The sequence below is a fragment of the Sus scrofa genome, chromosome X, assembly GCF_054392235.1.
Source record: "Sus scrofa isolate SSC_HxYL_T2T_F1_AM1 chromosome X, Sscrofa_HxYL_maternal_Yorkshire_Landrace_v2.0, whole genome shotgun sequence".
Classification (NCBI taxonomy): domain Eukaryota; kingdom Metazoa; phylum Chordata; class Mammalia; order Artiodactyla; family Suidae; genus Sus; species Sus scrofa.
The window spans coordinates 104,737,958-104,751,330 of NC_139401.1; the positions used below are offsets into that span (position 1 = coordinate 104,737,958).

The following is a 13,373-nucleotide window of genomic DNA, read 5'->3' on the forward strand; positions in this document are numbered from 1 at the left end:
AATTGGGGCTGCAAAGTGGTAGATAACAAAGTATTATTTCTTCTATCTGAATGCACATTATTTCAAAGCGCTTCCACACAACAGTATGCTGTGGAAAGAACTGTGGTATGTTTTATTTTATTTATTTGTCTTTTTTTAGGGCTGCACCGCGGCATATGGAGGTTCTCAGGTTAGAGGTCTAATCAGAGCTATAACTACTGGCCTACACCACAGCCACAGCAACACGTGATTCAAGCCACATGTGTGACCTATACCACAGCTCACAGCAATGCCGGATCCTTAACCCACTGAGCAAGGCCAGGAATCAAACCTGCGTCCTCATGGATACCAGTCAGATTAGTTTCTGTCGAGCCGCGATGGGAACTCTGACTATGGAGTTCCATATTTTAAAAATCTGAACTTAGAGTCAGAAAGCTTAGCCTAAGTCTTGAACAAAACATTTAATTTCTCTATTACTGTTCCTTCATCTTTAAAATGGGATGTTTGTGAAAATTAAAACAGATGACTAAAAGAAAGTACTTTGTAAATTACAAAATGGAAGATAATGCAATTTTAGCAGCATCTTATTTAATCTGTACAACGAAGTATGGGCTTCTATCATATACTGACTGGAGTCTTTAGGAAGTTATCAGTCTCTTTAGCTATAAAATGATGAAGATAATACCCAGTTTACGGGACTGCTCTTAGGTTTAAACGTATAGACAAGCACTTTGTTAATAGTAAAGCACTATACTAATTGTTTTTAACATTTTTCTTTCACAGATGAAACTGAAACAATTAGAATTCTGTTGACTCTGAATCTTCTGATTAGCATGTGATAAGTAGTTCAAGCTGAATGTCAGTTGAGCTACTAAAATACATACTCACTACTCTATCTGTCCACAAGCCTCACAGTTTGTCTTGATTATTTCGGTTAAAGTGTTATGAATTTCCAGACAAAAATTTCATTTATCCAAATGCAAGAAAAATGTATTATAAAAGCAATATAATTTGTTTGAGAAAACTGGCATTAATACTCTCCTTATGAGCATAGATCTTAAAATCATAAAGCCACTAGGTAAATAAGTCATCACTTACATTTATTATAACTGAAAGTAAAAGAAAGGATTTACAAAAGCATGTGACAAAAACTAATTTTAGGATATCTTAATTTAAATTATTTTCTAAAAGAATATAAACCATTTTACCTGCCATATAATTTAGAAACATGCTTATAAAACAATGCCCAAATCCATTTAAAAGTTTTATAATGCAACTCAATCAAAATAACAAAGACTCCTGACTTTTCAAAAAATTAACACCACCCACATAAAATGAAGCACTACCTAATTAACCAAAGTTATACAGTAAATTTGGATCATCCAAACATTTAGACAAAGTCCTGAATTCACCAAATGAATGCATAATCATTTATTTACTAATGCCAATACACTTTTAGAATACTAAATAAGATAATCTGAAGTAGAAGAGAGACTATTTAGAATTTTTTAAATTTATCTCTTATTTCAAAGCAATAGGTTTAACTAAATTAGAAGAGTCAATTATTCAAACCACCAGAGTCTTTAATTGAGATCTCAGAAATACTAACTTCTGTCTACCCCTTTTCCCCACACTCCTGCCTTAGGTCTAAGATGCTAGGAAGTATGTACCCTCTTGTCGATAGGAACAACCCACTTCAGGGATGTTTCTCGTGGAAAAAGGAAGTTTTTCTTGCATTGCTTTCAGACCTAATTGGTTATGAGAAAAAACCAAAGGCCATTGCACAATGCTGAAATACTTTTTTCAAATTCCAAATTTGAAAGCTGTTCTTATCATTTTTTCAAAATATGGATGAATTTTAAAACATAAGTTATTTATAAACTGAATTATTTTCTGTGATTTATAGGCATTTTCCAATATGTAATTTAAGTGATTTTGTAATGAATATTTGTACAAAAATATGGTTTTCTTAGAATTTTTTATAGGCTAAGTTGTACAAATTAACCTATCAACTTTTAAATATGGGTAAATAAATTACATTTAAAAAAAAAGAGAGATGAAGTTAGAGAGAAGAGACAAATAAACCTACATAAACACATTAAAAAACAGAACTTGTACCTCAGATGATACTGGAGATTGTGGTGACATATTAGCATTATCACTGTCTTGCTAAAATATAAAAATAAAAATATGAAAAATGAAATTTAAATATGAATGATGATTTAGACACATAAAAGGAAAACTGAAAATTTTCTGATCAACTAACTACTCAAGGAAGAATCTGGAGAATACCATCTACCACCTTGCCAAAGTGTGATCTGTGGACCAGTAGCATCAGCATCCTCTGGGAGTTTGTTAGAAATGCAGAAGCTCAGGCCCCTCCCAAGACCTACTGAATCAGAATCTGTATTTCAGTAAGATCCCCAGGTGATTCATAAGCACTTAAAATTTCAGAAGTAGTATCTACTCATATCAAATATTTTCTTTTTTTTTAAACAAACCCAACTAGTATCCATGAGGATGTGGGTTTTTTTGTTTGTTTGTTTTTGTTTTTGTTTTTGTTTTTTTTTGTCTTTTGTTGTTGTTGTTGTTGTTGTTGTTGTTGTTGTTGTTGCTATTTCTTGGGCCGCTCCCGCAGCATATGGACGTTCCCAGGCTAGGGGTTGAATCGGAGCTGTAGCCACCGGCCTACGCCAGAGCCACAGCAACGCGGGATCCGAGCCGCGTCTGCAACCTACACCACAGCTCACGGCAACACCGGATCGTTAACCCACTGAGCAAGGGCAGGGACCGAACCCGCAACCTCATGGTTCCTAGTCGGATTCGTTAACCACTGCACCACGACGGGAACTCCTCAAATATTTTCTTATAAATTTATTTCCTTTAAATATTACAAATGAAAAACCTTTCTATAGTTCTTAGAAAATGTCCATGTGTTAAGATTAATTCCTGACGGGAAATGGCAAAAATACGATACAACCTGAGACAGGCACATGGAGGCGTGTAAAATTCCATCAACCCAAACAATAACGTTTACCTGGAAAATTATGTACATGTAACACAGGCTTAGAAATAAGGACAAAGAATTGGATGGCATAAAGTAAAATGAAATGATCCACGTATTTTTGATGACTACTACTAAACAAATACAAAATCTTAACATTTAACCTAGAATGTGCATACCACATAAGACATGTATTCATCATTCAACAAATGATTACTGACTGCTGTATGTCAGACACTGGTGTTAGACACTGGGAACACTGAAATTTAGTAAAATGTCATCTACTCAAGGATCTCTCAGTGTGTGTGTAGGGGGAGATAGTATCATTCATTACACAAGTAATACAATTTTTTCACTACAATAACAAAGCTGTATATATACCATATTTATAAGGTACAGATAAGGGGCACTTGGGGAAAATGATGGGGGTGGTGGAGAAAGGCAAGTCTCCTGAGAAAGTGAAAAACTGAGTAGATGTTTACCAGAGAAAGAAGCAAACAATATTTTAAGATGAGAGGACAACAAGGACAAAGGCACAGAAGCAATAAGCGAAAGGATGTGTGCAGAAAACCTTGCTGTTCTGTATTTTGGGAGAGTACAGTGAAAGAAGGGCAAATCATGAGTTGAGGCTGATGTGGTAAGCAGGAACTTAATCAATAAGGACCCAGAATTTACTTTCTAAGTGATGAGGCGACACTAAAGGTTTCTAAGCAAGAGAATGGCCTCATTATATTTGTGTTCTCTGAAACAATCACTGGCATCAGAGAGGAGAATGGACTGAAGAAAGGGAGAAAAACAAAGATGCTATTGGAGTAGTACACGCAAGAAATGATGAGGGCCTGTGCCAGAGCAGAAACAGCAGAAATGCAGGTAGAGAATATATTCAAAATATTACAGTATCAAAAAAAGTAGGTTTTATTAACTGATTAGATATTGAAGCAGGCAAGACCAATGTGAATATAAAATATAAAGGGAGAACAGCCAAGCTGAACCTCTAGCTCAGGGTACAACAAATATTTTTGGGGAGATTCCATTTCCTAAAATTAAAGGACTTTTCAGAAGCCCTGCCAAATATTCAACTCAAATTAACTACCAATTCCTCCAAACAAAAATACACAAAGCTTAAGTATTTATGATGATAGACTGCATCATTTCAAAAATGCCAGACTGATGCATAGCTTAAAATGATAAAGTAGAAAAATTTATAGTAATGCATAAATCATATGTCTAATTTTAAATATTAAAATAGTATACAGGGTTGTGAGAAGAGATTAATAAATTCCAAAGGAAAAAATCTCAACTGATCAGGTTAATTTAAGAAGATAAAATATGGGAAAATAAAATAATTTTAAATTAATGAATTAGGTTTCAAGACAAATGTGTTTTTTTTTCCTCTTTTTTAGGGCTGCAGTATATGTAAGTTCCCAGGCTACGGGTCAAATCGGAGCTACAGCTGCCAGCCTACACCACAGCCATATCAACGTGAGATCTGAGCCGCGTCTGCTACCTACACCTACATCACAGCTCACAGCAATGCCAGATCCCCAACCCACTGAGTGAGGCCAAGGATGGAACCCACATTCTCAGGATTAGTTTCTACTGTGCCACAACAGGAACTCCTCAAGATAAATGTTAATAAAACTCTAAAGCTGAACTACAAAGGACATATGGAAATTACATGATTAAATTAATAACTGTATAATATTTTCCAGCTTTTATTTTTGGAGAAAACCCATGCATCAAATCAATAACAAACTGATAGATTACATTTTACTCTGAGCCAACTACATATGAAAAGTGAACATTTTAAATAATTTATATTACCCCCTTTTCTCACCTCGTTTTCATTGCCACTTGAACTCTTCCTTGATGATTTATACTGAAAAATATATAAAGCACATACTTTACTTTTCCTTTAACATATGAATTCTCTAACTAGTAAAATATATGTAAGGTATATTCACATTTGGTACTTTTATTCAATTGTCTACATTATATACAAAACGTAAATTATATGTAAAAATAGATAAACTGTTTAATTACATAACCAGTTTAAATAGTCCTACTACTTAACTAACAGTTAACACAAATAGTACTTTCTATGTGAGAGGCACTGTTCAAAGTAAATACCAAGTAACATTTCCTTTCTAAATCAATCCATTTCCCATTCATTCAGGTTTGCTATGTGAGAGTTGTCTTAAATCCTCCTTTTTCTTAATTCACTACATACAAAACAACAAGTTAATTCTTCCTATAATCTCTCTCAGACTTAACTTCTGAATTCTCTCAACTACTATTGTACTTTAGGCCCTCTCATGCCTAGTCTGTAATCTCACCATTCAAAAAGGTCATCCATTTTAAGAAACCTACTGATTTTAGGTTAAAAAAGTACCATATTAAAAGTACCATGTTAAAGGTATAAAAAGTACCATATTAAAGTACCATATTAAAGTACCATATTAAAGGTATACATATTGGAGTTCCCTGGTGGCCTAGTGATACAGATCTGGCACTGTCACTGGGTCACTGCTGCAGAACAGATTTGATCCCTGGCCCCAGAATTTCTGCATGCTGCAGGCATGGCCAAAAAAAAAAATTATATATTGACTATACAATAATAGTGGTAACAGCTAACATTCCTACTAGTGCTTACTATATACCAGGCACTGACTGAATTGTGTTACATGTATCAACCCACTTAGTCTTCTTAACAACCCTTAGGTAAATACTATTCTCTCCATTTTATGAGGCACAGAGGTAATATGCTTAATATCGCAAATACGAGAATGTGAAAAAGTGCTTGTTCTGGGGAACAAGAATCAGGGAAATACAGTTATGACAACCACTAAAGTTCTACTGATTCTTCCTCATCAGAAACAATACTGCAGGAGTTCCCGTCGTGGCACAGTGGTTAACGAATCCGACTAGGAACCATGAGGTTGCGGGTTCGGTCCCTGCCCTTGCTCAGTGGGTTAAGGATCCGGCGCTGCCGTGAGCTGTGGTGTAGGTTGCAGACGTGGCTCGGATCCCGCGTTGCTGTAGCTCTGGCGTAGGCCAGTGGCTACAGCTCCGATTTGACCCCCTAGCCTGGGAACCTCCGTATGCTGCGGGAGCGGCCCAAAGAAATAGCAAAAAGACAAAAAAAAAAAAAAAAAAGGAAACAATACTGCAAATCAGTTGCAGACTGACCTGTTCAAAACCCTATGTGCAACTCACGACTCTTCTGTTGAATAAAACCTAACTTTCAGATTATGTCCAAATTTTTCTGCCTGGCCTTCAAGGTTCTATTTAATGCCCTCTTCACTGATGAAGCTTTATTTTCCATAACTCTTGGAAAAACAGATAACATACCTGAAAGCTCAACCACAAACTAGAAGATGGGCAGCATTAGAGATTACAAATATAAACCTAAATTCCTCCACTCTCTCTTTATGACAACTATCACTAATCTACCAAGGTGCTCTTCCCAGCTGATCCCAGACATAGTCTCAATATGCTTTTAACCCAACATTTCAGATAGCCACTGAATGTAGTTGACATATGTGAATAAACCTATTTGTCATCCTGAGGCACAATGTTGCTGATACCACTTGTTCTTGTTCTATTCTACATCAATAAAAGAATGACATTTGGACAGTGAACGCCAGGTCCCCAAGTTGGCATCAGTCGTACTAGTGAAGAAGAAACTCATGGATGTCAAAACAGGAAGTGCTCAAGCTTGATACTGATGCAGGATTTCACCGCTAAAGGCCCTGTCGGAGTGTTTCAAAGAGATTACACCCAGGATTACAACTATGTCAGTGTGAAGAAAGGAAGCATCACTGGGGTTTCTATGCTGACATGCTTTTCAGCTACTGCCTTTCTTTACAAAGAACTCATACACGACCATTTACATAAGTACCACTGAAGAAGAAGTCACAGTCTGCATTCCTGACTATGACCTTCTTTGCCCAGCAGCCCTGATCTTTGCTGAATCCTTTCATATCCTAATTAACACCTGACCAAAGATAACTGGTAGAAAAACAAAAAACAAAAGAATGACATTTTAGCGAATTATTAGCTAGTCTTTATTAAGTGTAAACTGTGTGGCAAGTGCTGTTCTAAGCACTTTATATTATTAAATAATTCAATAGTTACAACAATTCTGTGAAAGAAGATACTATTACAGTCATTTTAAGATTAAAAAAAAATAAGCTCACCAAGATTAGGTAATTTGCCAAAGTCACTCAGTTAGTAGATATCTAAGTAAAAACTGGGGAGTTCCCATCATGGCACAGCGGAAATGAATCTGACTAGGAACCATAATGTTGCGGGTTTGATCCCTGGCCTCACTCAGTGGGTTAATGATCTGGCGTTGCCATGAGCTGTGGTGCAGGTCACAGACACGGCTCAGATCCTGCATTGCTATCTATGGCTGTGATGTAGGCCGGCAGCCGTAGTTCTGACTGAAATCCTAGTCTGGAAACCTCCATATGCTGTGGGTGCAGCCCTAAAAAGCCAAAAACAAAAAAACAAAAAAAACCCACCTAAGTAAAAAACTGGAACCAAAGTAGTTTACCTTTTGAGGCCAGAGCTCTTAACCACTATGCTATACTCTCATCGCTAAAGCCTGAATGATTAGCAGGAATTTTCCAGGAATAAAAGAATGAGTATGTTCAGAAGAAGAAAAGCACAAAGGAATAAAAAAGCTCAGCCCATACAGAAAACAAAGAATAACTAGTGAGGACAGTCAATTGTCAATTGTGGTACGTAATGAAACTTAGAGAAGTAGCTAAGGATAGCCATAAAGTTTTTTAAAAGACCAAATTTTGGGTTATTAATAATGGGGAGCCAGTAAAGAAGTTTAAGCCAGCGATTTCTCTAAGGACTAGAAAAACTAGAGAAAGGGGGACTGTGAAGAAGTTACCACAAATGCCCAGATATGAAAGAATGAAGGGTCCAACAAAAGCAAGGGTAGTATATATGAAGAGGTGATGAACTGGAGAAAGATGCATGATTAGCATCCTAGTGATCAATGAGGTAAGGCGAAAGAAAAAGGGCAAGATCAAGGATGACAAGTATGGAGCTTAGAGAACTGGGTAGATAATACCACTATTAACTAAAATAAAGAACAGAGAGGAGGAACAAGTTCCATGGTGGTGGGGCAGGAGGAGAAAACATACTGAAGTTGAAATACATGGCATCTAGACAATTAAAAAAAGTTATGAGATGTAAATTTAGACCTAGCAGAATATGAGACATCTGGAGTCATGAAAACTCTAGACAGAGTAACAAATGAGGATGAGACTCTAAGAGCAAGTAAAAGAAAAGTTAGCCAGGAATATCAACAAGAAAGCAGAAGATTCAGGGAACTAGGCTGAAACCAAGAGAGGCGTTTCAAAAAGAAAGATACAGTCATCACTGCCAAAGGCTACACTGGATTTTGCCATTAGTAGGTTCATGTTAGGCTCTAGTAAGAGGCTATTTCAAAGGAGAAATGGAGGTGAAAGCCAGTCTGCAGTGGGTTAAGGAGTGATTAAAAACTGGAGATCAGAAATGGCAAACCTAGCCCTAGAAGAATGCAAAGAGATAAGGCAACAGCTGAAAGGGGAGTGAGGGATAATGGGAAAAGTCTGAAAACATTTATAAGATGTCAGGTAAAGAGAAAAGACATAGAAGAGGAGTGGATAGTTGATAAAGGAAAGAAATAGGATGATGCAGCAATGAGACGTATTACTGTTACTCAATTGCTATTCTAACTTCAAATATACACGAAAACTTACAAAAATACTTAGTTTTGCATTACGGTACATATTTAAAGGCTCTAAAACTCAAATCTGAATGTACACACAGATTTTAACACATTCCCTAAACCCAACATCTTACTAATTCAACTCAGCTGTCCTCAATTAATATTAGTCTGAATAATTGATGTTTCACTATATCTAAATTCAAATACTACAATAAAGGCCTATTCAGAAACAAAAAGGTCAGTTCATCTCTGAAGCTTATACTAATTTCACAGGAGAGACAGTACCTGTGTGCATAAACCCTGAATCAACAAACCACATTATTTCACAAGCTCAGTGGCCTTCCCTATTACAGTATAAAATTAACCATGGTCAGAGAAAATACATAAAAATATTTTCCTTGGGGTTAGCCTTTAAATTAAAGGCTATATTTATGAAATCAGATCTATATTTTAAGAGTTATTATAATGTTTCATCACAAAAATAATCAGTTACATTTGATGACAAACATATATGGCATTTAAGTAAGTCAAATAATCCTTAAAACTAATTTGGTATAGTTATTCTAATGCTTAACTTTTTAATGTAGAAATCAATTATCATATGCATTTAGAAATTTATGTTATCATTCTTAAAAGAAATTAAGGCTAATTTACAACAAATATTATGAAGATTACATTTTCATACTCTGTTATGTATCTTATTCAAATAATATTAAAAAATTTTGTAAAAGATTTTTAATAAAATAATATATTTCCTGGAATATCTTCACTTTGAGAAATGCAGTGATTTTAATTCAGCAACAATGATATTAAATTTTACTTACTGGAATACTAATCTACATAAGAGTGACCAGGAGTCTAAAGGCATTAATATAACTCTCCTACAATGATTTATTTACTCATATAATCTGACCTAAATTATCTTCTTACTCACATAATCTGCCCAATTATGCTAAAATATTCTTTTACTTGGTTTCAAGGGCTTACCTGAAAAACATACTATCCAAAATCAGTCTTAGCTACTAAGAAGCTGAAGAACTGGATTTCATACACATGCACACACTTTCCATAAATCTGAATAACAGCATCATGAATATTTTACCATGAAACACAAAGAAATCCTGTGGTTCAGTCATTTATATGTGTTAGGATAAAACTGCATAAAAGCTCTGTATGTTTCACAACACAGCAAAGCTAAAGGAGTCATCACTGAAGGGGTTTAGTGATAATTTGATATATATCTCTGGAGTAGTATACATTAACTATAAATTTAAACTAAGTTCAATACTATATCTTATGAATACACCTTTGATTCTTGAGAAGTAAGTGATTAAGAGAAATTTCCTTTGTGAATGAAAGACACGTCACAGAAATTGATATTTTAATCATGAAAATACTGGCACATCTGAAAAAAGTTTGGACTTCACTTATAGAGTAGTATCTCAATTTTATACTTTTTTAAGAATGTCAGGAAAAATTGTTGACGTATTCAATTTTTTACAGTGTCCCAACACTGACATCTTCTGACTATTGAGGAGAACTACATATCTCTTTAAAACATTTTCCAGTAACTGAAGCTTATTTATTTTTTTTTTTTTTGTCTTTTTTTGCTATTTCTTAGGCCGCTCCCACGGCATATGGAGATTCCCAGGCTAGGGGTCAAATCGGAGCTGTAGCCACCGGCCTACGCCAGAGCCACAGCAACGCGGGATCCAAGCCGCGTCTGCAACCTACACCACAGCTCACGGCAACGCCAGATCCTTAACCCACTGAGCAAGGCCAGGGATGGAACCCGCAACCTCATGGTTCCCAGTCGGATTCGTTAACCACTGCGCCACGATGGGAACTCCTGAAGCTTATCTTTGCACCTCCTTTATTAACTCTAGAAGAAATTAACATTTGTGGAACAATGGTTATGGACTCTTCAAATATTCATTTGATCTCCTAGCAACTTATAAAAGAGATATATTATAGAATATATACTTAAGCCATAAAAATATTTAACAGAAATTGTTATTAAATCAAAGAACTATTGTTTAAAGGTTCACTGAGACCTCTTAAGACTTCATGAAGAAGTTTACGTGAGTTGGGAGTTCCTGTTGTGGTGGTGTGGTTAACGAATCCGACTAGGAACCATGAGGTTGCGAGTTCGATCCCTGACCTCGCTCAATGGGTTGAGGATCAGTGCATTGCCATGAGCTGTGGTGTAGGCCGCAGATGCGGTTTGGATCCCACGTTGCTGTCCCTGTGGCACAGGCCAGCGGCTACAGCTGGGATTAGACCCCTAGCCTGGGAACCTCCATATGCCGTGGGTGCAGCCCTAGAAAAGACAAAAAAAAAAAAAAAAAAAGAGGTTTTATATGAGGGCTATATCCATAGTAGAACAATAGGTAGCATAGCACAGACTCTGGGTTACAGCTTTAACTTGGTTGTTTAATAGCTAAGTGATCTGAAGCATATTTTAGCCTCTCTGTGCCTTAATTTCTCCTCTATAAAATAGGAATGATAATAAATGCATTTATTTTATAGGGTTGTTATAAAGATTAAATGCATTGATATTTGTAAAGCACTTAGAATAGTGCCTGGCACTTACTAAGTACTATATAAATATTTTGACAGTCAAAATTTATATGCTTTTACTATATTAATAGATCAAATAAATATAAAATCTCATTTATTAGTTAGAAATACTAAAATTTCTACCACATCATCAGTCATTCATCAAGTTTTATCTATTAACAAATTTCCTTTAGTGCCTTTGTTCAAATCACATAAAAAGAGAGAACTTTAAGAAATGCCTAAATGTAAATTTCACTGCAGATTTGCAGAGAGTACTGACCAGGGTTATGCTTAGAATGGCCCTCCCTTTTTCCCTATGTATTTTATTTCGTCATTACTTCTCACTGACCAGGTAACATAAGGCTCATTAAAGGTTTCAGTAATTATTTGTTGAAGGAGTAAACTTTTCACAGACTCACTAAGACATATAATAATTTATACTACTTCCAAATATGCTACAATCCCATAATAAGCAAACTGAGAAAAGTATGAAATATAATCCTATGTATTAGTGATACAAACTTTGAATTACCTATAACTTAGTTTAGAACAATGTATTTCGATATATATTATTAGAAAAAATTAGGTTTTAGAAAACAGAAAAGGTCCATAAAGACAACAAAAATTGCTGATCATAGAGTGGGAGCTTGTTTGCACGGTTCATTTGAGTCAGAAGTTTGAAAAACAAATTCTGACTACTACTGAAGACCATTCTAATGACTGGTCACTACAAACAGAGCAGACCTTAACAACAAATAGACAATATTACAATATTTACAAAGGTTTACACAATAAAATTTCATTAAAACCCTGCTAATTAGAAATCTGAGATACTTCAGGTGCTCTGAGCTTTTAATTTAGCTAAGATAAAAGACCAACCTAAGAAATATATAAAGGTAAATGACACGGGTAAGGCCCTAAAAAGCAAATAAATAAATAAATGAAATACATAAAGGTAATAAGAAAACCAGAAGGGGGAGATGTTTTCAGGCATTTTTTAGAACCATGTAAATAACCTTTATTATTTATTTCGTTTGTTTGTTTTTTGTCTTTTGTCTTTTTTGAGGGCTGCACTGGCAGCATATGAAGCTTCCCAGGCTAGGGGTCGAATCGGAGCTGTAGCTGCCAAGCCTACGCCAGAGCCACAGCAACGCCAGATCGGAGCCACGTCTGTGACCTACACCACAGCTCACGGCAACGCCGAATCCTTAACCCACTGAGCAAGGCCAAGGATCGAACCCACAACCTAATACTTCCTAGTTGGACTTGTTTCTGCTGGGCCACAACAGGAACTCCTAAGTAACCTTTACTTACACAGAAATAGTTACATGCTAATTTAACTATTTAAAATGTGTCAACTCTTCATTGAAACAAATCCAAAGAAAGACTCTTTGGGGGCAATTCTTTTAAAACATTATTTATATATCGCTACAAGTAGCAGTGTAGCAAACATTCATCTTTCTTGTAAATATCTGGCAAATTACAATTCACACTGATCTACTCTTAATTATTTTGAATTACTGAAATTTTATGGAAATAACTGGATCATATACCTATACCACACACGTAGGAAATCAAGATAACAACACATATACCATATTTAACTAGAGAGTTATATTCTGTAACATTAATGTAAAATGAATAAAATCAAAACTAATCATTACAAAGTAAAATTAAAAACTTAATAAAGTACCTTGAAATATTCTTTTCTAATTTGTTTGCTCCGCCTCCTTTCTTCACTCTGCCAGATTATAGGCTGAGATTCTGGCCACTGTTGTTCATCTATTTGATCCTTCTGACTTTCTAAGGGCTGTAATAAGATAATTTCTTTTAACTAAATAAATGAGAACAAAACTTTAGATATAACAGTAACAATTTCTTCTTACCTGCCATCTGAGAGGTGATAATGGTGAATTAACTTCATCTGCTGAGACACTAAAAAATTAAAGATGCCTTAATATGTTAAAATATTTAGAATTGACCTAGGTATACATTAACATTATACAGTTATCTTTTTTAATCAAAAATCTAAAGAATTTACCCATGCCCATGCTTTGAACTAATCACACTAAACTTAAATTTGACAAAAATACACTTATG

The 13,373-nt window shown here is 35.3% G+C and overlaps 1 protein-coding gene and 1 non-coding gene across 7 annotated transcripts in view; both read right to left on the minus strand.

The window, feature by feature from the left end:
- Positions 1–13,373, minus strand: part of LRCH2 (leucine rich repeats and calponin homology domain containing 2) — a 104,494-nt gene that overhangs the window by 14,724 nt on the left and 76,397 nt on the right. For 2 of the 6 annotated variants that reach the window (XM_085008241.1, XM_085008244.1), the window contains exons 13-17: positions 13,160–13,208; positions 12,967–13,083; positions 4,821–4,862; positions 2,960–3,016; positions 2,098–2,148 (exon numbers count right to left, since the gene is read on the minus strand). In XM_085008241.1, coding sequence (XP_084864367.1) covers positions 2,098–2,148; positions 2,960–3,016; positions 4,821–4,862; positions 12,967–13,083; positions 13,160–13,208 — 316 coding nt within the window. The remainder of the gene's footprint in view (positions 1–2,097; positions 2,149–2,959; positions 3,017–4,820; positions 4,863–12,966; positions 13,084–13,159; positions 13,209–13,373) is intronic. The other 4 variants (XM_085008242.1, XM_085008245.1, XM_085008243.1 and 1 more) reach the window with 2 other exon arrangements.
- LOC146394757 (small nucleolar RNA SNORA35) lies at positions 1,642–1,771 on the minus strand. Its single transcript, XR_014835943.1, has one exon. It is a non-coding gene; the product is annotated as a small nucleolar RNA SNORA35 (small nucleolar RNA).